At 40.4% G+C, this 27,174-nt stretch overlaps 2 protein-coding genes across 3 annotated transcripts in view; one reads left to right on the top strand and one right to left on the bottom strand.

The window, feature by feature from the left end:
• FAM185A (family with sequence similarity 185 member A) overlaps positions 1-1,368 on the top strand; it is a 38,174-nt gene extending 36,806 nt beyond the window's left edge. The window contains exon 9 of the mRNA XM_081211742.1: positions 1,022-1,368. Coding sequence (XP_081067868.1) covers positions 1,022-1,137 — 116 coding nt within the window. The 3' untranslated portion in view covers positions 1,138-1,368. The remainder of the gene's footprint in view (positions 1-1,021) is intronic.
• A 779-nt stretch (positions 1,369-2,147) lies between these two features.
• FBXL13 (F-box and leucine rich repeat protein 13) overlaps positions 2,148-27,174 on the bottom strand; it is a 64,310-nt gene continuing 39,283 nt past the window's right edge. Inside the window, exons 13-21 of one of the 2 annotated variants that reach the window (XM_081211538.1) lie at positions 24,217-24,315; positions 22,404-22,521; positions 22,062-22,224; positions 20,236-20,355; positions 18,833-18,959; positions 10,387-10,470; positions 6,240-6,374; positions 5,838-6,001; positions 2,148-2,896 (exon numbers count right to left, since the gene is read on the bottom strand). In XM_081211538.1, the coding sequence (XP_081067664.1) occupies positions 2,677-2,896; positions 5,838-6,001; positions 6,240-6,374; positions 10,387-10,470; positions 18,833-18,959; positions 20,236-20,355; positions 22,062-22,224; positions 22,404-22,521; positions 24,217-24,315 (1,230 nt within the window). In that variant the 3' untranslated portion in view covers positions 2,148-2,676. The remainder of the gene's footprint in view (positions 2,897-5,837; positions 6,002-6,239; positions 6,375-10,386; positions 10,471-18,832; positions 18,960-20,235; positions 20,356-22,061; positions 22,225-22,403; positions 22,522-24,216; positions 24,316-27,174) is intronic. The other variant, XM_081211539.1, reaches the window with a different exon arrangement.

The following is a 27,174-nucleotide window of genomic DNA, read 5'->3' as shown; positions in this document are numbered from 1 at the left end:
GAAGGATCTGGCAACTTCTGTTTCAGTGTATCTGAAGAAGTGTGCATGCACACGAAAGCTCATACCAAGAACTAACTTAGTTGGTCTTTAAGGTGCTACTGGAAGGAATTTTTTTACATTTTCTTTGAGTCACCCACCCTCCACTCCCTTTAGATTAGCTGCTCCTGAGACTTTGCTATGGGCCTCTGGTTGGTCGCCCTGTTTAACCAGGGGCCTAGTAGGAGTTTTTTCCAATTGGCTAAATTGGCCCAGCCTCTTGGTTTTTTTTCGCCTACCTCGTAGCGACCGTCACAACTTTTGTGGTATTTGGCCGTTAGGCATTGGAATGTGTTGTTGGTGTTTCGGGGAGCAAGGTGTGGCCATTGCCTTCCCTGACAATTTTGGGTATTCCGCTAAAGGAATCCGGTGGTCGTGGATCCTGTCCGATGCCCGCATGGCGGGGGGCCATGGCACGACCCTCGGTGACATCAGGAAGAGAGCCTATAGTTGGATTAGCATCAACAGGCTTCCCCTACTGGTGGTTAACCCCTCCTCAGATTCACCCCTCTACAAGTGGGTGGAGTCTAATGTTCCGTGGTCCAATGCCTAAGCCAATACCTTCTCACATGCTGTAATCAATAAAGTTGTGGCCTTTACCTTACCCATTAACCTTACATTCTGTGTCCACGTGTCTTTATTCCCCAAGCGGGGATTGGGTCCTCGAATCACAACCTGAATTTAAGAGCTAGCTTTCTGCAGCCACAGGGTTTGCATTGGGAAAACATGTTTCTATAATCATGGACTATCAGTAAGCTTGATTTAAAATCAACATAATGCAAAGACACATTCTTCTTCCCCAAATCTATTCTGCTGGGGCTTTGCTGCGATGAGTCATGGTATGATGTCAAGGAAGAAACCAAGCCGCAGGACATGATTTATTCCAGTAAAAATTTCCATGAAGGTAAAAATGAATCTGCTTGGAAAAAGGTCCCAGAATCAATTTTTGAAATTAACTACCATAATTTTTCTTTTGTCCATTTAGGCCATATGAATCAACAGGATAAACAAGGAAAATATATTAAAGCAGAGACAGAAAATGGCACAGTTCATCTCAAAAGTCAAACATGGTTCCAGTCTGTGAAACTGAAGGCCTCATGATGGAGTGAATAATCTTTACTTAATCAAGAAACAATGCAGAAAGATTACTGTAAATCTTGCCCATTGTTTGCATATAATATGCACTGAGGCATGTTTTAGTGTTTCTGGTGTCTTTGGCTTCAAATGCTCAGAAATCAATGGAAACAACCTTTCCCCCCAACTTGTTTATTGATCACTTTAAGCAGCCAAGCTTTCAACAAATACCCTGAAGATTAAAATGCTTAATCCTGAGTTGTTGTTTTTTGTTTTCCACCACCTTTCTTCTAGGGGGTTAGCCCCAGTTCTCTCCCTCACTGCTTCTGACACCATGGTGGAGGAAGGCCTCTCCCCACACTGGTCCCCCACCTTTTTATAGGGATATTGGATAGCAAGTCACTGAGGACGATGCAGTGCAAGAAAGCCTCCACTCAATGCAGGTTTGAGTAGAGCCAGAATAACGCCGTGGAGGCCAGAGGTGTTCCCAGCAGACCTTGGGAGTCATCACCACCTCTCCTCACCCATAGGACAGACGGTTGGCGTTAGATCAGATCTCTCCAGTGTGCACTCACACTCACAGTGGTAACCCAAGTGACAGAAAGAATGCAGGCCCACGTTTGCCAGCCTACGAGGCTGGCCTCGGTCACCTGGAGGGGGTGAGTCAAGCAGCTCCCAATCTGCTGTGAGGGTTTCCTAAATCTCCAGAGCAGATTTTGGTGGCTCACAGGAGGAAAGGGAAGCTCAGTTGCCCAAGCAATAGTCGTGTTGCACTCATGCACCGACTCCCTCATTTATTTACTAACAATACTGATATATCTCTTTGTAGCCCCCCCCTTCTCTCAAAATAGCTTTAAAAAGCTTTGTACGATACAATCACATAAACTACAGTATCAGAACGAGTGAAGCAAGACTATCATTTCCAAAGCTGCATGGCATAAGGCACATGATACAGCTAAGCAGCTCTGCCTTTAGTCAGTGAATGTGAAATACTACCATGTTGGGTTCCATTATTGAAGAAAGGCAGGACACCTATGTAATAAGTAAACAATAAAAATGTTTATTATTTGAGGAATATGTGTTTCACTTGTGTATTTTAGGTAACGTGTGGGTGAAACTGATTGGCATACAAACTATCTCAACGCAAGATACACTTAATACTCCATAGTTAAAATGCACCTTTTTTCTTTTTAAGGCCTCCTTAGTTTGAGTGACAGCTGGGGAAATCTGAGCAGAATGCTGTCTTCAACAACCAGAAAAATACCAACTTAATTTTCTTAAATGTACACTAAACTGTACACAAATTATGTTAATTATTTGTAAACTAAGCTCTTTGTTGACTGGTGTTCAAAGAAGAACTGAACAAAATAACATTTATTTGACTGAACTAATTAGGAAAGACAGTAACAATGTTTTCTAGGATGACTTGTACTAGCTATCAAACTAAAAACAATCTTAAGACAATGTATCATTATCTTCTTAAACAAAACAAAATTGAGTTTCCATTTCAATTCTTTGTGCTTAAGGCTATTAAACATATATGATTACCAGTATTCTGTGGAGGTCCTATTGTGGGGGGAGACTGAATTCCACACTTTTTTCTGCTGAAGGAGATAGCATGGAGGGTGTACTGGACTCTATACTTGGTTCTAGGCTTGGCCGAGGTTTTTTATGTTTCTTTGGAATGGGTGTGACATCCTTGGTATCATAACCAAACCACTGAGGAGGTTCTTCATCGTTGTATTCGTATTTCTGGAGCCTTGGTGCAAATTTTGAAACTGCTTGTCTGAAATAGATAGATAGACACTATTAATGTACATACAGTGGTACCTCAGGTTAAGTACTTAATTTGTTCCAGAGGTTCATTCTTAACCTGAAACTGTTCTTAACCTGAAGCACCACTTTAGCTAATGGGGCCTCCTGCTGCCGCTGCGCTGCCACCGCATGATTTCTGTTCTCATCCAGAAGCAAAGTTCTTAACCTGAAGCATTATTTCTGGGTTAGTGGAGTCTGTAACCTGAAGCGTATGTAACCCGAAATACCACTGTATAAGTCTTTCCTCTGAAGGAATCTCTTGTGTAAAACAAATAATATAGCAAAAAACTAGAGGACCCTAAAACCAGCTGTGTGTCTGAGCTTCTAACTGACTTTCAGGACTGTGTCATAGATTATTCACAAACACTGTAATTGTTCATAGTGACTAGGATAGCAGCAATAATTTAGAAAAATTGTATAGGTTCGGAGGGCCAAACAACTTGGCACTGATTCAATGAATACAATTTAACATACACTAATACTTGTAACACAACTTCCAGGTGGTATGCTTCTTGAAGAGGTCAGCAAAAATAATGAAACCATTACAGTGGTGCCTCGCAAGACGAAAATAATCCGTTCTGTGATTCTCTTCGTCTAGCGGGTTTTTTTTGTCTTGCGAAGCAAGCCCATTGACGGATTAGCGGATTAGCGCTATTAGCGGCTTTTAGCGGCTTATCTGCTGATGGGATCAGCTGATAAGTGGCTTAGCGGCTTAGAAAAAGGGGGGGAAAGGGAAAAAAACCAGCAGGAACTCGCAAGACATTGTCGTCTTGCGAAACAAGCCCATAGGAAATTTGTTTTGCGAAGCACCTCCAAAACGGAAAACCCTTTCGTCTAGCAGGTTTTCCGTCTTGCGAGGCATTTGTCTTGCGGGGCACCACTGTACATATACACATACTTGAAGTTGTCTATAGAATAAATAACAGGTTTTTAAAGAACACCACCATCATTAAGTATTACAGATGTGAAATGGCAAGATCCAGCAACTCCTGCAGCAAAGCTGGTGCCAAACCTATTGGTCCACTTTCCTTTGGATCACATCAGTGAGGCTGAGGTGGGGGGGGGGGATGTCCTCACAACTATGGAACACCCTCCCATCAAACGTCAAGGAAATTAGCAACTATCTGACTTTTAGAAGACATCTGAAGACAGCCCTGCTTAGGGAAGTTATTAATGTTTGATGTTTTAATTTGTTGGAAGCCGCCCAGAGTGGCTGGGCAACCCAGTCAGATGGACAGAATGTAAATAATTATTATTGTTATTATTCACACTGCCTGGGCTTGCACCCCAGGGTCGTCACTGGTGCACCACCCCCGGAGACAGAAGGGTGCCCACAAATGGAAAAAGGTGTGTGGTTTTGTTATGGATATATGCATTTTTTGGAAAATAGCCCTGGGGCAGCTGAAGCATCCACCAGACCATAGTCAGAACAACAAAAATCCTCTCCAAATATGCAACTTGCTTTCCAAGGGAACTTACTATTTTTCCTGATGGAAGCTTCCCATGAATTGTACGGTAAATAGTGTGCCAGGAGATGCAATTTTAGCTGAGACTTTGGCAGTGAAAGAAAGACTTGCATTTCTCCTTCACCCCATGTCCCTGAGCAACTCAAGCTTTATGGCCGGAGGGAATGGGATTAATATAACAAAACATGCATATAATGGCAAGAACAATTTGGCCGGAGAGGACAGTAAAAGCTGGACTATACAATATGCTGTTCATATAAATTGCAACTGAGCGGTTGGCTTTTAGAAAGCAAATAGCGCTAATGGGTGCTTGTGGGTTCTTACCTTTCAACCCTGCTGAACTCAGAAGGTACATCATATGCACAATCTTCGTTCATTTTAATAAGATTTAGTTAGAAGTAGTTCTTCACAGAATGTAGCTTTGTTTTCCCCCAATAAGATGGATGTGTCTATGAAGCCCTAGTGGTCGGGGGTCAGACATTGTGTTCGATGGGACTTAATTCCCAGAAAAGTGTGTATAGGTTTGCACCTAAGTTTGGTTGGTTGACATCTGTCTGTCTTGGGAGACAATGGAAGAGTGTGCCTTCAGGGGTGAAATCAAACCCCTGGAGAGTTACAGCGCCTGCTGTGGCTGTAGGAACATGTTTTGTTGCAGCTGGGGTAGATGAAGCCATCTGGTTGATCATTGGGACTATTTTGTTAACAAGAATGCTATTGCGATGACTCTTTTGGTACATGATGTATACATTTATTAAGTAGCTTATGTGGTGATCTGCAAACAGATTAGTCCACAAGAAGACCAAGCTCATCCACAACTTGATTGCTGACATGAATCAGACACCTTCACTGTACACTAAAAACATGTTTGTTTAGGGAAGCGTATTCAGACTTGTAGAATGTTGACATGTTTTACAATCTGTTTTTACAATCTGTTATCATTGATTTTAATTAACTCTGAATGATTTAAATACAGTGGTGCCTCGCAAGACGAAAAGAATCCGTTCTGTGATTCTCTTCGTCTAGCGGTTTTTTCGTCTTGCGAAGCAAGCCCATTGACGGATTAGCGGATTAGCGCTATTAGCAGCTTTTAGCGGCTTATCTGCTGATCGGATCAGCTGATAAGCGGCTTAGCGGCATAGAAAAGGGGGGGGAGGGGAAAAAAAACCAGCAGGAACTCGCAAGACATTGTCGTCTTGCGAAGCAAGCCCATAGGAGATTCGTTTTGCGAAGCACCTCCAAAACGGAAAACCCTTTCGTCTAGCAGGTTTTCCGTCTTGCGAGGCATTCGTCTTGCGGGGCACCACTGTAGTAGTTTTTAACTGGGTTGGGTTTTTTTTTCTAATAATTTTATTCTTTTTGTACACCACCTTGAGGTTTTTATTACAATCAAGGGGTATATAAACCTTGTGAAATAAATAAAAACTAGACTTCTAAAGAACAACTTACCTGGTAATATTTGGGCAGTACAGCATCTTAAGAATTCGAAGTTGAAGGCAACCTTTCCACAGACACTTAAGTGTTCTGTCAGTAATACACATGCAGCCTGAAATATCCAAATAGTGCAGAAAAGGGCATTCTGCAGCCACAAACTGAATGCCGGTATCAGTGACCTGTCAATGAAGCAAAAAAGATACGTTTTTTTTGGGGGGGGGAATAAGGAATTATTAGCAACAGCCAAGAGAAGTAAAGTTTTAGTAAGCTCATAAAATAGTTAAGGTATATTTAAGGCATTACCACCAAAGCCTTTAGCACTAATACTAGCAACACTGACAATGATTTTAACAGAACAATGTCTATATGTTCAGTAACAGAGTTTCTAATACAAGTTGTCTTTCTTTTCATACATACCTTGGGACAACCAGTCACACTTAGAATTGTAATTCTGTGGCAGTTGAATGCCAAATTTTTTAATGAATTATTTGTTAACTGCTGGTTATAAGATAAATCAACGTGGTCTAGGCGTCTTAAATCAAGGCAGAATCTCTGGAACAGAAGTCACAAATCAATCAATCAATCAATCAATCAATCAATCAATCATTCTCAAATTTACCCAGAGCACTTAGATTTAAGGTTTCACAATGCACTCATGCTGAAGATAATCTGCTAATCTTCTCCAAACACTTGACGCACTTTTTCTCTCATTAAATGGCTGGAAAAAATATTACAGTGGTGCCCCGCAAGACGAATGCCTCGCAAGACGGAAAACCCGCTAGACGAAAGGGTTTTCCGTTTTGGAGGTGCTTCGCAAAACAAATTTCCTATGGGCTTGCTTCGCAAGACGACAATGTCTTGCGAGTTCCTGCTGGTTCCCCCCCCCCTTTTTCTAAGCCGCTAAGCCGCTTATCAGCTGATCCGATCAGCAGATAAGCCGCTAAAAGCCGCTAAAAGCCGCTAATAGTGCTAATCCGCTAATCCTTCAATGGGCTTGCTTCGCAAGACGAAAAAAAAGCTAGACGAAGAGAATCACAGAACGGATTCTTTTCGTCTTGCGAGGCACCACTGTAAAGGAACATAGGAAGCTGCCTTATACGGAGCTAGATCATAGGCCCAGTACTATTTTTCTAGAAAAAAAGGTGCTGGAACTCACCATGAACACCTCCCTCTTCTCTTAGAATGGCAATGGAGCCTACCAGAGAGGTGCTGAAACTGCCAGAACCCACCTGAGAGGTGCTGGAACTGAGTTCCTGTGAGTCCCCCCTAAAAAAGCCCTGCATAGGCCCATCTAGCCCAGACATCATTGGCACAGATGGACATTGGCTCTCCAGGGTTTCAGATATGAGTTTTTTCCTAATCACACCTGGAACATTCTGCTTGCAAAGTATGAGCTGTGGAATTGAGCTGCTTCCCTCCCCTAATGAGTTAAGTTATCTACTGGTTGCAGTCAAGAAAAGCTCATTTGAATGATCTCTACATGCTTCTGTGCTCTTTCAAGCCTCTAAACTGCTCTTGGATTTGATTTATTAATTTTTCATAGTGGTAAGAAGAAAAAGGGACTGCAAGGAAAGAAAGAATTGCTTCAAGCTTGGCGAAAGGGCATAAAATGTGATTCAGTGTAAACAAGTGTTAGGTGATGCACACAAGGACAAAAATATATATGATAACAGGGTCTGAACTTGGTGGTGACTGACCAGAGAAAGAACTTAGTGGACTGATCAAGTATAAAATGAAATGGATGTGTGCAAATCTGAATAAAATTTTGTAAAACCTAAATGAAAAAATATATAAAACAAACCTAAATTTCTAAATCTCCCTGATAAGACACAACATTCTCTCTCAAGAAATTACTCCTCTCATCAGATACTGCAGATAGAAAATGTGCAGTCTTCACAACTGTATTTTTATCTTGACCACCCAGTATGTGTATATTAGTAAATAAATTTCAATATTGCAAATTGACACAAGTTTCCAGAGATCCTTTCTTCCAAAGGAAACCAAACGCTGTGAAGCACTTAGACCCCTGGAATGTCTCACTGCTTGAGAAAAAGGTGCTCATTTGAGACTCTTAAACTTACTAAACTGATGATGAACAGTTTTAAACCTCAAAAGATCATATCCGTAGTTCTTCCTGCTTTCAAAAAGTACTTGTGCTAATTAATCACATTGTCTCAAACTTGTATTTTTATAGCTGATCAGTTTGTAGAGGGAAAATAATTCCGCGAAACTGCCTTGGCAACACTGGTGAACCAAACATAATCTGGCAATCTTAACACATAAAAGTGATAAAAAACAGCTGTTGTATACTTTTTTCAAATAACACTCTTATTTAGTAAGCTGGTTATTTTTAGAATATACTCTAGACAAGGCTTCAAAGCCCATCTCACAATGTAGGAGCTAATTCAGCCTGGAAATATAGGTCCAAACTAGACGACCAGATTTCCCTTCTTTTTAAAGCATCCCTGAATTGAGTTGGGACAACTACTCTGGAAGAGAAGTGTTAATCTTATCTTAGCCGCTGTGTCCCCCATGTAAACCAGCTCCTTCAAGTTTCTATTTGCTCAATTATGAGAAGCATACAAAAATAGGGGTTGTTTTTTTTCATTCTTGTTTATTTAAGCGGAACGTATCCTCCAATAATGTACAAGAAGAATTAAAATTACACACACAAAAATACAATCCCTGGGAAAAATAATGATGATTATTGGTGTTGGGAGGTAGTAATTTTCTAAAGAAGATTTGGTTTGTTTATAAATATCAGGATATTCTTGGAGCGAGGACTTATCTCTTTGAGAAGGAATTGAGAAAGAGAAACGCAGCACATGGTGTTGGTGTGTTCCCCACAAAATTTTAAAATCATCGTATTGGCTCACATGGCCCCTAGCAGATGGATCCAAGTTGCATCCTATATGAAGATGTTACACCACTTATAAAGAAGTCACAGTAGCAAGCAAAAAAGACATGTTCCTTGGAAATTTTGATTAGCTTTAAGGAATTGACTTTGTGGAAGAGAAATTGTTAATTCCATTTAAATAAAGTTTCAGTTCCACGCAGCTTTCTCTAAATGCTTTTCCTGATGTCTGTATGAAAGCCCAGATGACTACATAATGGCCTTCCATAAATTAGACAGGATATCTGTACTTTTAACACAGTTGCTCTTTACATTACAATAAACTAGGAACATGGAGGCACACTGGAAACTCCATTCATAACTATTCTCCAAAGAATATATTATTCTGTCAAATGTGTGCTTGTGCATTATCACATGCATACAGAGCAGCAAAATTCAAACCAACTCTGTGTGGCTGTAGATAATGAATGATACATATATACAACAATAGATTGATGGATGCTCAAATTTTACGACAGAAAGGTACTAATTCATAGGATAGCATAGTCATTATTTTCATAGTCGCTACTTGATAAAATGTGATGATCACTGTGATTTCTGTGCAAGATTTTTGGGCATTTTTGGAATATAGATTAAAAAATATAACAACTGTATAAGTTTGTAGTGAAACCATGTTATTGCTAATGCAGGGTTAATATTTTGCTAGATTAATTCACCAAAGAGTCTTTCTATGCTTGCACAAGTCTTTCTCCTCAACTACTAACATTATAGGTGTTTAAGATTTCCTCCTGTTCTTGAAATAGTTACTTCCTTTGTGATGGTCGTTTCAGCTTCCTTCTGCTGAGTTCTCCCCAGGAATCTGTCCTCAGTCCTTTCTCTCTCTTTTTAGCATACGCCAGACACAAAGGATGGGACACCATTTTTATTGCAAAGCTGCAGTTTTCTATCCACAATCTGTTTTCTGTCTCAGCCATCTTATCAGAATCCCATGAGGGCTGCATAGCAGCCACTGCCAAAAACACATCCTGTTTTAAATAAGCCCTGCTAAAAAGTAAAGGGAAAACTGCCATTGGTTGCTGTGCAGAGACATTTTTCACTTCTTAAAATGTTCTAGTTAAATCTCCCTTCCTGGGGTGAATATTATCTCTTTCCACATTCCAAAACTCTCAGTCACTGTAGCTTCACTTGCCCACATTTGCTCAGGAGTTCAGAGTGGGAGCAGCGCAGTGGTTAACAACATGAGCTAAGAAACTGAAACCGCCAATTCAAATCTCAACTCATCCTTAAATTTCCTGGAACACTCGACGCAAGCCACTATTTATTTATGTAAAGTGGTTTTACAGCCCTTCAATTATATTTCCAGGGCAGTTTACAAAAAGAATAAAACAATGAAAATGTAAATACACAATATATCATAAGCTAAAAGCTATGAAAATAATAAACGTAGCACACAATAATGTGCAATATAAAAACTGTTGTAAAATAAAAAGGTCATAATGGTCTGGAGCTGAAAGGACAATTAAACAGCCCATGCTGGCATATAAAGGAAAACAGCCATGGCTTGAGCACATTTTCCTAATGGCAACATGTTCCAACAATTTTAAGAAAAAACCTCAGCATATTTACTATTTCATTGTAAATCAGATGTGTTCAAGAGTGACATACATGTACTGATGCTTGTAACATACATAGCATAGGATCTTATTTTACCTTAATTCCTGTATCAGTTAACAGCCTGCATTCTGATATAATAATCTCCTTTATTTTCCAGAGTTTGCCAAGAGCATCCAAAGCCTAAAAATATTTTAGACAAATATTAGTTTATTGGCACACATATGTAAAAAAACCTGTTATACTACATAATGTATTTATTTTGCTTTGCTGTTATTCAGTGCTGTAGGTCGGTCCCCCCATTACCTTTTAAAACATGCATTCTTTTACCAAAACAAAACATAGCTGGAAACTTAGGAACATGCTATGGGTTTGTGAACTCGCTTGTTAGTATGTCCTTCCCTCTACAATGTGCATAATCCTAGTCTGCTATAACTGCCCCAGTTGAAACAAAATGCCTCGGTCCTGCATACCTGAAGGAGCGTCTCCACCCCCATCGTTCAGCCCGGACACTGAGATCCAGCGCAGAGGGCCATCTGGCGGTTCCCTCAATGCAAGAAGCCAAGTTACAGGGAACCAGACAGAGGGCCTTCTCGGTAGTGGCGCCCACCCTGTGGAACACCCTCCCTTCAGATGTGAAGGAAATAAGCAGCTATCTTCTCTTTAAAAGACATCTGAAGGCAGCACTGTTTAGGGAAGTTTTTAATATTTAATGCTATACTGTTTTTAACATTTGATTGGGAGCCGCCCAGAGTGGCTGGGGAAACTCAGCCAGATGGGTGGGGTATAAGTAATAATAAATTATTATTATTATTATTATTATTATTATTATTATTATTATTATTTAATGAAAACATCACAAAACACCATAGGAGTTGTTGTTCAGCAAAACCGGATCATGTGTGGTCAGGGGCGTAGGAAGGGGGGGCGGTGGGGGTGTCCTGGGTGTCTTCCCTGGGGGGGTGACGAAAAGGCACACCGCGGGGTGCTCACCGAGCTGTCCCCGTTCACGGCAGATCGCATCACCTTCACGTGCAGTGGATCACCCCGCCACAGCAGCGGATCGTTTTACCCCCCTGCACAGCTCCACCCCCACCCCCAAGTGCACGGCATGGGCTCCGGGCACCCATGCAGCTAACTCCGCCACTTTCCCTGCCTTAGCTGGAGACGGCAAGAGGGGGAGAACAGGACCCTTTGGTTTGATCAGGCAAAGCTATTCTTACGTAGGAGGGATATTTACAAAAAAGCTACCAAGATGTCGTCGTCGTCGTCCCCCCCCCCCCGCTTTTCTATGTCCATTTGATTACTGCGATCCATGTGTGCCAGGTATTCAGCAACTAATAACAAAAATAATAAACAAACATGTCTTTCAAACACAGAAGCTGGATGATGTGTTCTCAGTTTGATTCAGCCAAGAGATACATCAGTGCCTCCTAACACCCCAAAGAAACACAAGTTAAGATCCATACATCACCATTTCAGGAGATAATTAATATAAGAATATATTCACGTTAGCATGAAAATTGTTTCTCGTTGTTCAGTGAGCTGCTGAGATGGTGCTTACACATCTGTGCCCTCCTTTGCATGTCTACTTAGAAGTAAGCTGCACTGAGTTCCATGGGAATTCATCCCAGGAAAGCAGGCGTAGAACTGCAGCCTAAGAACATCAGTTTCTTTTTGAAATGGTCCGTTTAATTAAAACAACAACAACAGCCCAATAGTTGAAGTTGAACAATACTTTATTAGGACTAACTCAAATGTCTCAAAAGAATGAGCAAGCGTTTGCGTTGCAGAGTTGTTCAGGGCAGATACTAAGAAAAAACACAAGAAGGAGGAGAGAAAATGGCCCCTTGAAAGGGATTTGTGCTTCTGATATGGTGCATTACACGGTCAGCTTTAAAACAGGGGGCTGGGGGGCTAGTCTGTGTCCCTCCAGATGTTGCTGGACTACATCCCCCACTGGTCCCAGCTAGTATGGCCAATAGGAATGATGGGAGTTGTAGTCCAGCAACACCTGGAGGGACACAGATTAGCCACCTGTTTTAAAAGGCATTGTAAAAGCAAAGGGAGCTGCACCAAAGCATAAGGAAAACACACATCCTTATGAGGGCAATTCCATTATTAGGCAAAATTGCAAAATAGAGTGCAAGGTTCAAGTTCTACCATCAGGCCAGTGAACAGAGCAATGGGGCGGTGGGTTAGAAGAAATTTGTTTCTGGCTGATATTGAAGACACAGAGTCTGCAGGGGTTTTAAGTGCTTATGCTCACAATCTTAAGTAAATAAACCAGAAAATAACGCTTGCAACTGTAAGTAGCTTATTTTTCATTCTTTTAATAATTTCAAATTGGGGGGGGGGGGGGTTGACAAAGCAAATTCTGCACCAAGGTACCACCTGACCTTGCTACGCCTCTCTGCATGATTACATAGTTCCCAAACTTGTCTAGCATGATACTTTGTGAATTGCCTGCCTCAAACCGCCATTCATATTCAGACACATTTTATTTACCTCTCCAGCCATTTTAACTACCCATCTCCTTCTCCCTCCCAGATATATTCTTCTTGGTCTTGCTCCAATTCCACTGCTTGGCAGTTCCTGTCTTCTACTGACAAGCAACCCCCTGACACATTCATAGCCCATTGAGTAGTTTCCAACTTTCCTGGCTACTGACTTCGGAGGTGGTTGCTGGGGTGAAATATGAGCAAAACACTACTCTCCTGCCCACCTTCTGGTTCACTGTATCATTTGACATGAGTTTCATTCATAAAACACGGTTTTCCATTCACAAAACATAGTTATGAAGTTATCCTTTCCAGGCAGTGTGTGTGTAAGACACGTGTATGGTGCATGCCCTCAATGTACAGCAGAACCCATTAATCTGCCTGGCGTGGGCCTGATGGGAGGCACTGAATTAGGTCTCTGCGTGGCTCTGCAAGGCGCTCACTATTGCAAGGAAGAGGTTGCTGTAGAATAATAATAATAATAATAATAATAATAATAATAATAATAGTAGTAGTAGTAGTAGTAGTAGTAGTTTATTTATACCCCGCCCATCTGGCTGAGTTTTCCCAGCCACTCTGGGCGGCTTCCAATCAAGTGTTAAAAGCAATACAGTGTTACATATTAAAAACTTCCCTGAACAGGGCTGCCTTAAGATGTCTTCTGAATGTCAGGTAGTTGTTTATCGCTTTGACATCTGATGGGAGGGCATTCCACAGGGCGGGCACCACTACCAAGAAGGCCCTCTGTCTGGTTCCCTGTAGCCTCACTTCTCATAGAAGGGAAAGGCGCTAGTTTGTAAAGGGAAAAAGTGGGTTTTTCAAGGGACGCCTATGTCTCTGAACTCCTGCTACAATTTCTGTGACACTTATCTTCAACAGAGAGGAAGCTACTGCATTATCAGCGAGTTAAATTGTGAATTCCAAGTATATCTGTAAACACCCACTCACATCTGTAAATAAGGAAGCGTATTGCTTTTGTACTAATTCCTTGAATCCAACCAAGAGAGAAAAACGTGTTGTGAAAATGCTCATGAAATGGTTAGCTGAAAGAACAAAATGTGGTGCATGTTAATAACATTATTACGTGGAAAAAGTAGGACATGTTCATGGTATATGTGTAAAATTTTACTGCATAATAAAAGGTCTTTTGACAGCTTTTCATGTTTGAAGGAAACAAAGTATGAATGAAAAAGCAGAAGGCAACAGCCTGTTTTCATAATTCAATCCATAAACACACACACACACACACACACACACACACACACACACTGGATAAGGACTCCCCCTACTTACTACCAACTTCTATAGAACACATAACTATTAAACCTTGACTAAATCATTTGGGATACAGGGCAAATAGCCTTATGTCAAAGGAATCCTTGGACTTTCAGTTATGGCAGTTTTCACCATTTGGGAGTGTAGAGAGAGTAAAAGAATTTATGCATTCTCCACTAAAAAGGCCAATGCCAAATCTGTACTGGTTTACTGTTTACTTCCACTTTGCCAAACCTTTATTAGGCATTATAAATATAGGCCATCATAAAACATCCATATATAAAATTTTAAAATATATACAAATAATCAGCCATGTAAATATATGTAATAGTGAGGATTTTCATTCGAGTTTCTTCCTGCTAAATAGTGCCATTCACCACTCTAAGATACTATTGATAAAAACTCAGCCAAACTTACAGGTAGGTTTACTGTATGTCTGAGATAAGCGTACTCTCCAGCACGCCACAAATGACATTAGGGACATGCTTCTAACGCTTACGGTACTGAATATTACTCCTCCTCAAACATTACACTTTGCTTAAGGCTCTACTGTGTTTTATGTGCTTTTCAATAGCCAGTCTTCAGGTGATTTAAAAGCCAATATGGTATTTGTTCTTTAGCCAAAAGAACAAGCTTGGTCTTGCCTTTTAAATTAGAAAACATAAATGAAATGACTGGCATGTGGAGAGGAAGCAGATCTGGAAGAAAGACAAGTCTCACAATTCACACCTGTTGTTGGCATCCATTTGTCTTGAGAGACAATGGAGTGCGCCTCCAGGGCTGAAGTCAAACTGCTATATTAGCAGCACCCTGGGGTGCAAGCCTGGGCAGTGTATATGGAGGTTCTGGGATGCCCAGATGACAAGACACACCCTGCCTCGTTGATGTGGTCCAAAGGAAAGCAGAGTAAGACATTTGGCACCAGCTTGGCTGCAGGAGTTGCCAGAAGGAGGGGTCCGAGGACCCATACAACCATCTTAGGGACTCTACTCCGAATTTGTGTAGGGTTTCCTCCTTAGGCTTTTCTTCTCCAAAATATGTCCCACAAGGCTATGTGAGTCCCCTTATTTGTATTACATATCTTTACTTTATTGCCTTGGGCAACAATGAGTCTCCAAATTTGATTCAGATGTTGTGCTTTATTAAAATTAGCAGCTCAGTTTTTCACAGGATATAAGATCAAAGGAAAGCTTACGTGTTCAGTACATCTGGACGTCAATCCCTATGTTTTGATACATCAGTACAAGTTTAGATGCCTAAAGATAGGGCATTCAGGTTAAAAATACTGACCACTAATGATTTCTCTCAACTCAGAAAGGAAATTAAAGCCACGGTCAGGAAGAATATGTATAGTTTAACACACACTCCAAATAATTCGTTTGAAGTAAATAACTAAAATGACACTCTCAGGCAATCACTTCAGCAGTCACACAGTGCACAAAGGTAATTGAAAATATGATAGAGGGAAATTAATGAAATTATTGGCTAGAATGCAGATCGCGAGAGCTGGGCTAATGTAATACTATGTCAAACTAGGCAGGAAAAATGAACTGTCACTCCAAGAGAGGGGGCAAACAGATTCCATTGGAGTGGTGACATTTTCCTGCCTTGCGAAATGGGAGGAACTTAATATTCCATTTGGGGATGTCCTACTGTCCTGCAGAATGTATAATATAAATATTAAAAAATCCTGTGATGAAATAGGGCAACCAAACTTTACAAGCAAGGGTCCTATCAGAATGCCTCTGAAGATAAGAGATTCTGAGAATCCTTGGGATCTTTGGCAGGGCCATCTTGACAAGTGTGTTCCTAAATACTGTATATTGTTAAGAATTTTTTAAAAGACATATGAAAAAGAAAAAGGTCAGCAGTGTTGGAAGACTAGCCAGTTGAAAATGATTAGGGAAGGGTAGATTTTGAATACGGCTGGATAATTAATTTTTCCAAAGGCAAACAATATTGCGATATGATTGTGTTAAAATATACAACCTCCACTGTAACAATTACATCCACTCTGAGCTCTTTGCTTTTAGTAATGTATCAGTTCTTGTATTTCACCGTGTCTTTGATTATAAGCCAAAATAAAAGTGCAGTAAACACTGAATAAATGTAGTACAGTTATTTTTTCAAGAAAAAGGGTCACGGCAAAATATTAATTTCCACATAGCAAGAATATTTCTTATCTTTAGTATCTCATATGTTGCATATTATTCAAATTATAAACATTGCTTCTTGTTTAAGCCAACAAAGTATGCTAGAAAGTTATTAGTATGTAGGATGTATTTTTTTCCAAAACTTATTTTTAGATTTTTTAGATGTTTATGCTCCCAGAGCCCTCAGGACGATATCTTTCTGAACTGAAGCATGCTTGCCACTAGAAAGATCAAACATCCTTACATCCATTTTAATGAAAAACTTAAGACACAAGAATGTTAGAATAGAGCTTACATGACCTTTGCACGACAGGTATAAAAAGACACCCTAAATGCAATGCAGCTTTCCATCTTCCATAATGGAAAGAGAAAACTAACAAAAATGGCTGAATTTACATTTCAAAAGTAAAACAGACTTGTTCTAAAAACAAGTAGATAGATAGATAGATAGATAGATAGATAGATAGATAGATAGATAGAGATAGACAGATAAAGACAGATAAAGTGCTTCATTGAGCTGGTTCATACATCACAATAAGGCATGGTTTGTGGCTTACTATGATTGAACAGCCCCTTCATGGATCACTGCCTTGCCGTGGCGAAGGAGCTTGAATAACTCAGAGAAGCTAACAACCTCAGATATGCAGATGACACATCCTTGATGGCAGAAAGTGAGGAGGAATTAAAGAACCTTTTATTGAGGGTGAAAGAGGAGAGTGCAAAATATGGTCTGAAGCTCAACATCAAAAAAACGAAGATCATGGTCACTGGTCCCATCACCTCCTGGCAAATAGAAGGGGAAGAAATGGAGGCAGTAAGAGATTTCACTTTCTTGGGCTCCATGGTCACTGCAGATGGTGACTGCAGTCACGAAATTAAAAGACGCCTGCTTCTTGGGAGAAAAGCAATGACAAACCTAGACAGCATCTTAAAAAGTAGAGACATCACCTTGCCAACAAAGGTCCGTATAGTAAAAGCTATGGTTTTCCCAGTAGTGATGTATGGAAGTGAGAGCTGGACCATAAAGAAGGCTGATCGTCGAAGAATTGATGCTTTTGAATTATGGTGCTGGAGGAGATTCTTGAGAGTCCCATGGACTGCAAGAAGATCAAACGTATCCATTCTTAAGGAAATCAGCCCTGAGTGCTCACTGGAAGGACAGATCGTGAAGCTGAGGCTCCAATACTTTGGCCACCTCATGAGAAGAGAAGACTCCCTGGAAAAGACCCTGATGTTGGGAAAGATGGAGGGCACAAGGAGAAGGGGATGACAGAGGATGAGATGGTTGGATGGTGTTCTTGAAGCCACCAGCATGAGTTTGATCAAACTGCGGGAGGCAGTGGGGGACAGAAGTGCGTGGCGTGCTCTGGTCCATGGGGTCACGAAAAGTCGGACACGACTAAACGACTAAACAACAACAACATGATTGAACAGATTTGTTCTTGGCTCACTGCTCAAGGTTTGTCTGGGAAGAGATCAATCACAAGTGCTGGTTTGCACATAACACTAGAATGAATCACACCCTCCATTTATTAACTGCAACTAAATATGTGATTGCAAAAGGGGGGCGGACGACTTTAAATGCAAATCTTTTTGAAGCCTGGATTTTGCAAGTATGGGGCATCATGCTTATGGACAAAGTAGCCATTTCACAAAAGGGTGTCAAAGCATCTAGCTACGCCCCTGGACTTACCCCTTCTATACGACATGGTATCATTTTATCAACTTTGTTAAGACAATTGAACATGGTTTCCCATATATCCAGTTAACATATATGGTTTTTTAAATGTAAACAGCCTGGTGTACATCAGACCCTCAGGTGGTGGAGAGGAGAGTAACCAAAAATAAACTCCCCTCTGAATGCAAATAGCAATTTCGAAAGGGAGGGTGTTTCACAGGAGGAGGAGAAAACACCTACCTCCTACAGTCCCAATGCTACTCAGGACAACTCATGACTGTAATCTATATTTTAAAATATGTTCACATTGTTGCATTCATACAAATAACATCACATCTAGTTTAGCCAGTAACTGTACTTCTTTGTCACCATCTGCTGCTATCTGTACTTTCAATAGTTTCTTGAACACTTATAAGCTTTAAAATGGCTGTATTAAGCCTCTGGGGTAACAGATATCAGTATTTCAATACTGTAAGTCATGAACTAGTCTTAGTTCCACGATCTTCCACGCCTTGCACTCCAAAGAGACTCTGTTTTGCTACTGCTGTGAATACTTGGTCTCAAACCTTTGTAAGTCAACAGTGAACATGTAAGAAAGATCGGTTGTGTTCACTGAAGAACCTTAGCATGAACATTATTAGATTAATAAAATTTTTCCAGTTATCTCATGTTTCAATGACCCAGCCCACAAACTTTACAGTTTATCCTATTTAGCTCATATTATTATCTTGAGGTAATCCCTTATTTTTGAATGCTGTTCTATTTCTTGTTCCTTCCAATGTGCTACAGTGACCAAAAGGCAAAGAGGATGTTAAGAATTAAGAAAAGGAATTGAGAATAATACAGAAAATATCACTGTGACTCACAGAAAGTGCTGGCACAGCAATATTAAGAGCATACAGGAACACGTTGCCATGCCTTTGTGCTTTCATTTTTACCTGGTCTGTGACATTAATTCCAGAAATATTAAGATATGCAAGTGAGGAGATCTGTGTTAAAGCATCAATTCCAGCATCAGTCACAGATTGGCAATAACGCAGATTCAGATAAATCAGATTGTGGCACCTTAAAAAACAATAGATCTTGTTATTTCTTTTCTTATTATGCCATACCTGTGCAACTTTTGGCTTAGGTTTTCATAGGACACGTCCAAAATTACAATAAAAATGTTCATTTGCCTGCTCACAAAACAGGATACCCTAAGATACTAACTAAGACCATCCTATAAATATTGTTTTAAATTAGTTATTGGGCACTTCAGTGTTAGGCTGTATAGTAGCCTGCCTCACTATTCCTGTTCAGTATTTTAAAAACATGTAAAATGTTTTTTCAAGCTTTTCTCATTTCCTCTTTTGACAGTTTTGTTCATGTCAGGCATCTTAGCTTCAGAATAAAATATGGAACATTCACATGAACAAATTAGCCAAAGGAGACCAGTAAGTAGATCCTTTTTCAATAAATGGAAATTGTCATTATTATTAGGTACTAGAACACTGACACTGATTGTAAAGAAGCAACTTCAGGTGTGCCTGGGACTTGCATATACCCAGTGGAATTTTTCCCTTTTCCCTTTGAGTAATAACCCCCACTCCCACCTCACCTGCCCTTTCAACTGTTTTGAGACGTTCTCAGAGTTTCAAAAGTAGTTTGCCATGTATACTCAAAGAACATAAGCCCAAAGCCTATTTGATACATAGAACCTATATGGCCTTTCGGATCCCCAAAACAAAACTGCTGTGTTTTGATTATCTGATAATTATAACGAAAAACAAATTATGCATAAATATAGGTACACACACACAGCCATATAAAAACCAGCAATAAATAAAATTATCTACAGGTATTAGGGAAGAAAAATCATTTTCTAAACACTTGTAGAATATCAGAAATTTTGAATATTGAATCCTATGAATCATTTTTAAGTTGTCAGTTTTACAAAAAGTGACAAAACAGAAAAAAAAAAAGCTGAGACATTAATGGGTATGTCATTCACGGTTAAATTATTTATAGTCCTGTGCTTGTCTATTCAGAAGTAAGAGTCGCTGAGTTCAATGGGGCTTATTCACAGGTGATTATTGGATTCCAAACTAAATTCTATGAACAGTTCTTAAGAAGCTCCATTGAAATGACTCCTAAAACATTACAACTGAGCTGTGAATTCGATTGATTTCAACAGGGCTTAGTCACAACAACTCACTTTGCTTTATGTACTATGCACAACATCTTTTCCTAAGCTAGATATCAGAAACAAGATTGATTTTAACAAGAATTTTGAAGCAACATTCCTGAAATGTATCTGTTATGTTTCACCAAACAAATAATATATATGGAATTATGGTACCTGTGGGCTATTTTTGTGATAGCACTGTCAGTGATATAGGAACAATTGGCCAAGCTGAGTTCTCGTATATTTGAGCCTGAAGCACCATCAGTAAATGCTTTTAGTCCTCCATCACTGACTCTAAAACAAATAGAAAATAAGTTATCTGATATATGTCACAATTCTACTAATGTTCTAAAAACTAACATCTGAATGCAAGATCATCTATAACTAAACTATACAGCAGTCAATATTTGTCTCTGCATCCATTACAAAAGTGGGTGCTACAATGCTAGTTTTTTCCAGAACTACAAGCTAAACAATGAGATTGTTGGAAACCTGCTTCCATCTGGTAGCTAAATGGCACCGGCCTGAATGAACCATGTTCTCTGAGACGGAACTCTTATTAAAATGAATTGGACTTACTTCCAAAACTTGACTCTCACCAGGAGTGCCAACTTGGCTCCATGACCATGGGTGCCTGGGGCCATGCGTACCATGCAGCATGCATGGCCCTGGCACCAAAATTTGTAGGTGCTCAGGCACCCAGGCTCTGGGGAGTTGACACCTATGACTCTCACTGTGGGTGAGAGTCAAGATAGTGCGAGCAGTAATCTGTTCATTCAACAGGACTTCCATTTCCTCCCCACTGCCTCCCGCAGTCCCTCCACTCCATATGGTCAGAAGCACACAGGAGACTGAAAGAGAGAAGAGAATCCCAAAATCCCACTGCACAAGTAGATTTCTATTGCAAACACAAGGATGGTATGTATGGAATAAGGTAAAGGTAAAGGGACCCTTGACCATTAGGTCCAGTCGTGGCCGACTCTGGGGTTGTGGCGCTCATCTTGCTTTATTGGCCGAGGGAGCTGGCGTACAGCTTCCGGGTCATGTGGCCAGCATGACTAAGCTGCTTCTGGCAAACCAGAGCAGCGCATGGAAATGCCGTTTACCTTCCCACCAGAGTGGTACCTATTTATCTAATTGCACTTTGACGTGCTTTCAAACTGCTAGGTTGGCAGGAGCTGGGACCGAGCAACGGGAGCTCACCCCATCGCGGGGATTCGAACCGCCGACCTTCCGATCGGCAAGTCCTAGGCTCTTTGGTTTAACCCACAGCGCCACCCGCGTCCCATGTATGGAATGTCACCCACTAAATTGAAATAATTTACTGAACAGTAGTCCACTAACTTCAGTAGGACTACACAAAAATAAGTGGTTCTTGTTGTCTCACTCAAATGGGTAGCTTTATGATGCTTTTACTAGAGTGGTCCTGTAATGCATTTAACTGGTAGACACTTGCCCACACCACCCCCAGTCTTGTTGTCTCTGCCATGTCCTCTGTTGCAGTCTACATTTTATCACTGTTCCTACACTACATCTAGGGAAGGAAGCTGTTGATGTTCTGTTCTACAAATATAATGTGCTGGTTGGTCTAGCACAGGGGTAGGCAACCTAAGGCCCATGGGCCACAAGTGGCCCATGGGGGTTGTTTAACCAACCCACGAGCCGCCCCCGAACTGAGCCACCCACTTGGTGAGTCCCCGCGTGCTGCGCTAAACCGGCGCAGTGCAGAGCGGAGACTCGCTTCTGTGGTGCCGGAAATAGTGTCTGCGCAGACGCCGGAAATCGCGGGAGCAATCCAGCCCACGGAGGGATCTCCGCTGGAGTGAACCAGCCCAGGTGAGGTAAACCTTGCCAACCCCTGGTCTAGCATATTGTGGTGTTACAGTGGGGCACAGACCTTTTCTCTGTTCTGTGTGTATGGAGGCTAACACATTTTTTTGCTAATTTGCAATTTTGTTAAAATGAATAACCCACACAGTCATTTGAATGTAACGGAATACCTTATACAATCTGATAATTTCAGTACAACAATATCAGGCAGCGGTGCAATCATCTTGAGACTCAAATCTGTTATCTTCTGGCAGTCAGACACACAAATGTGTTTCATATGAGGCCAGGATTTGCTTATGAGTTTGAAAGTTAGGTCAGTAATCTGATTACTCCCTATTGAAATCACAAAACAACAATTAGGTTACATTTGGCCTGAAGTCAATAGCTTTTTCAGTCACAAAAAGCATGTCTACTTATGCACACGTCTATTTATGTCAAAGAGCCAACGCCATGGTAAATAGGTAGCACATACAACTATTGTACAGGAACTATTATACTATGTCATCACTAACCTTGTATTTTCATCTTGACAAGTTTACATTTAGCAAGTGCTTTAAAAGCTGCATCAGAAACATGTGGGGATTCATTAAATTCAACAGACACAATCTGATGGCATTTTTCAGCTAAAGCCTTTAAGAGAAAATACACAGCTTTCAAATGCATTGTATTTTATGTGGAAAATATACATTTTATAATAACAAATGCTGGAGTTTCTATCCTCTCATATCCAACTGAATACTAATAACTGAAGAAGTAAAAATGGCACATCAATTCTGATATTGTTCTTAGTAGCTACTGTTAGACTACTGCTGCAAAATCGAAACATATCTCTGCATAAAGTTAAATGTTTGATAAAAATGACACACCCATTAGTTTTTATATATAGATATATATTGCATTACTGAGCGCTTAACAATCTGATTCAAATTGGATTGTAGGTAAATTCATCTGAAATCATCTTCTGATTAAATATGTACAGTACAGTAATAGGTTATTAGCTGTTATGGATTACTGGGGGATTGGACTCATACAATATACCATAATCTCATATCATTCAGATGTCAAATATCGCTATCCAAATTCATTCCTAAATAAAAATAAGTAAAATAATATTGTTATGAGAATGGGGGAAAGATTCAGTAAAGAGCTAGAATTTGATCAAACTTATAAATTCATGAAGCAAAGTTTGATTAATTAAAACTAAACCAAGGGCTGTTGCACTCAGTTTAGGATCACAAGCTGAGGCAGCGTCACATAGCTAGCCAGGGATAAGCCAAGCCGCTATCGTGAAAAAAGGGGTTGATGGCCCATCTAAGAAGAAGAGTCTAAAAAGAGACTGCCAAAGTGAATGGGTTGGTGTGGCAGGTGGCAGGAAAAGAGTGTCTTTAGCAAGGTGTACTGGAGAGAAGAAGGGAGAGAAAAAAGAGAGAGGTCCATCTTGGGCAGGCTGGCTGAAGGCAGGCTGGGAGAGATGCCTTGGACTCCAGTGCTGCACTGGTGCAGGGAATAAGCCCTTCTTGAGATGACCATGCTGTAAGATCTGGACTCCCTCCATCTAAATTCAGGTGTAAATATGTGAATAAAACATATTTCTTAAAGCTATGACAGCCTCCACTGCGTCTTCAGTGCTCCAAAGGAGCACAGACCCTGGTTGAGGGCAAAGACCCCCACAATCCTGTGCATGGCTTGGTTAGGATTGAGGGGGCCTGTAACAATACGGAAATCCCCTGTGTAAAGTGAAAATGGAGGTAGAGAGCTTCATCCGTTTATTTCATGAATGGCTCCCAAAAAAGAAGTAAGCAGTGCAGTCATCCTATGTAAAGGGGAGCACTTTTTTACATCTTCTTCCCAGCCAAATGAAGCAGGGGTGGAAGAGTGATTTCAAAGAGTAAACTCTCTCATGGCATCTACTGCCTGGCAAAAAAAGGGAACGGGGAATGGGAATTTTCCTTTCTTTCAGCAGGAAAATTAGACTGTATGGCCTGCACTACATGGCACACAGCATTCTAGTGGAGGGAAGAGGACCCTGTTCCTCAGATGCTTCATTCTTTTCCAGGTGGTAGGTGCAGAGTCCCGATATAATATGCCACTTGTAGGACTGCTCAGTTGTGGGGCCAGCCCAACAGAAGAACACTGTTACTTCACCAGTAAAAAGCCATTGTGGCTTCAATTGTTTTTTAATCTGGGAACAAAACCAAAATAGAGCTAAGCTAACTTCTAGAATAGTTTTCTTTAGTTTTGCTGTAAAATGCCATATTTTTCATGTCTGGAAATTAACAGAATATATGTTTACAGAACAAATATATGACCATTTCAGTTTCTTACCTGAATACATCTGTCTGATAGAGTGGGCATTTCATTAATGATCAAGTGTTTGATACCACTGCAGCTGTCAGCAATATTCCTGAAGCCTTCCACTGTAAGCTGATTTTTAAAAACATTTTAAATAGAAAACATGAACTGTATGCCAGTATTGAAAATCTTTATTAACATCTATATTATGAGAAAATTATTATACATTATTTTCAAGCTAGTAAAGGAAAACTACAAAATATATTATCTGGGACAAAAGAAGGTTAGTTTCAAGAGAATCCATAAGAAAACAGTCTGTCTGAAAATCTCTGATTCCAGATTCACAGCATTTCCCAGCTTCATAAATACTGGGTATGTGTGTACATGTCAAACGTCTTTTTCCATTTAAATATTAATTTTGGAAAGTTAATCCTATACATAGCAATGCCTTTATGAATGCATGCTATTTCTGGTTAAGAAGTCTAGGAAAATTAATAAAAATTTAAAGTTCAAATGAAGCCTATGTTAAATAAATAGGTGCTATAGAGAATGCCCTTCTATGTTCTTCCCGCTAAAGGCTCGTTCAGATATAACACAAAATTATAGTTTAGAGCTAAATGAGTGGCTTGCATGATCCCCTCCTCCCCAAACTCTCCCTGCCTTCCAATATCATGGCAAGACATCGTTTGTTGCTACATGGGGAATCAGTGGCCCTTAGATGTTGCTGGAATACAACTCCCACCACCCATTGGCAATGCTGACTGGGGCTGATGTGATTGGGGTCCAATAACATATGGAAAGCCATGGAAAGCTGTAAAGAAGAAGAAGTGTTTGGATTTGATATCCTGCTTTATCACTACCCTAAGGAGTCTCAAAGCGGCTAACAATCTCCTTTCCCTTCCTCCCCCACAACAAATACTCTGAGGTGAGTGTTGGACCAGTGGTTAGAGGCAGAGAAGGGCTGGATTGCTGCTAATCAACTGAGGCGGAGACCTGATAATCTGTTAGTGCTGTGAATGGGTGGTTCCCATACCAAGAAATTAGGTGTATGACATGTCCTGGGAGGGGTTGCACTCCTTTGGAAGGGTTTATAGTCTGGAAGGACTTTTGGATTCTGACTTATCCCTGGAGTGGCTTCTGTGGTTAAGAGCGCTTATGTTCAGCTAAGGCTGATTTGCCAGCTTTGACCGTTCCTAGCTCAGGATGGCCTGGCCTCAGTTGTCCATGCACTGCTGCCCTCCCATCTGGACTACTGTAATGTGCTGTGTGTGAAGCAGCTATTGAAGAGCACCAGAGAGCAATTAGTGCAGGATGCAGCAGCTACTAGGGCTAGTAAGTAAGTAGGGCAGCTGATAGGACCCCTTGTCTTGAAAGTACTGCATTGGCTGCCAGTGAGCTACCAGGCCAAATTGCTCTTAATACTAGCATATAACTCTTTTAGAACTGTTTTTAGAATGTTTTAAAACTGTTTTAAGATTAATATGATTAGTATGTTTGCTGCCCTGGGCTTCTTTGGAAGGAAGGGTAGGATGTAAATGAATAAAAAAAGGATATAATAATATGAATATTCAGTGGGACTTACTCACTAGTAAGCGTGCTTAGAAATGTAACTTTAGTATCACTGCAGCTGAGAGATAGATCACTTTCCTCCCAGCACCAATTTTTAAATTCAATAATTCTAGATCGGGCAGCACCAATACAATTCTTCCAAGTTTTTGAAGGTCTGTAAGACAACTTCATATCTAACAACTGATAGACATAGGTGACCAGGAAGTCACTGCCAGTGAGTGAATGAAATTCCATGCTGGCAAGTGAGCAGGGCATGTAGATAAGCAACAGGTGGCACTCTCTCTCCTCTGCCAGCTCACTTTGTTTCTGAATTGGTCATGGAGGAAGAACAAGCCCTTCTTCTGCAACCAACATGGAAACTAAGTAAGCATGTGGAGAAGGAATGGGGTGGCTTGATACCTTCAATCAGCTTGGAAGAAGATGTTGTTGCTGCTGTTGTATTTCCATGCAGGCCACAAAGGAGGAGGGGGGTGCCTTCTCTCCTTTGCTGCCTGAATGGACATTCAGGACACTAGCCTCTTAGTCAGCTACTAACATCTGTGGGTTTATTTACAATGCCAACATGAACACTAAAATAAGTATGCTAGGACTCCAAATTTTAAAAACAGCTCAGAAAGAAGAGTAAGCTTAATACCATAAGTAGAAGCTTACTTGAAAGTGGCCAGTAACATTGAATTTTAGAATTTATTTTAGACATGGGAGGAAGAAGTAAATTTGGAATGATAAATGTGGGGCACAGGCTGGAGAAGACACAAAAATAGAAACTTATTTAAGGCACAAACTTCACAGTTCTTATTTTCAAATGAAATATAGCAAATAAATATGTGATACCCATCGTTTTAACTTCTGCCTCTCTGCTTTCCCACCAATTGCTCAAGAATATCTATAGTATGCCTACAAAGATGCCTAAATATCCAGCTTAAAAGGCTTCCATATAGCTTTGCTCTACTGTACTGAATTTACACTGCATACAAAATATCTTAGTTGCATGCATTTCTAATTTATGGACTATTAACAATAGCTAGTTTGCTTCCATAAATAACTTGCCTTAGGTAACACATTCTTTCTTGGTTTTGTTCTCTCTGGGCTGCCTGAATGATGCAAATCTAGTGGAATGTAAGAACCACTGCCAAATTGCAAATTTATTAAATAAAGATAACATATCATCTTTCACATGGTATAAGAATTGGATGCCAGCTTTTGTGCCATTTTCTATCTCGGCATAGGAAACAGTTCACAAGAGGACAGAAGGTCATGTTGAACAATTCCCAGGGGGTGAATGCTCCTTGAGAAAGTACATTCAGATGTTATTAATTTAAATACAGCATTCCCAATTCATGCTGCGAAAAGATAACTAATCACTATAGAAAATGTATGAAGAACTGCAACAAGCTCCTCCAAATATCAGTTTCTGGACTTTTC

The sequence above is a fragment of the Podarcis bocagei genome (assembly GCF_964188305.1).
Source record: "Podarcis bocagei genome assembly, chromosome: 10".
NCBI classification, from domain to species: domain Eukaryota; kingdom Metazoa; phylum Chordata; class Lepidosauria; order Squamata; family Lacertidae; genus Podarcis; species Podarcis bocagei.
This window is presented reverse-complemented; position numbering and strand designations above follow the sequence as displayed.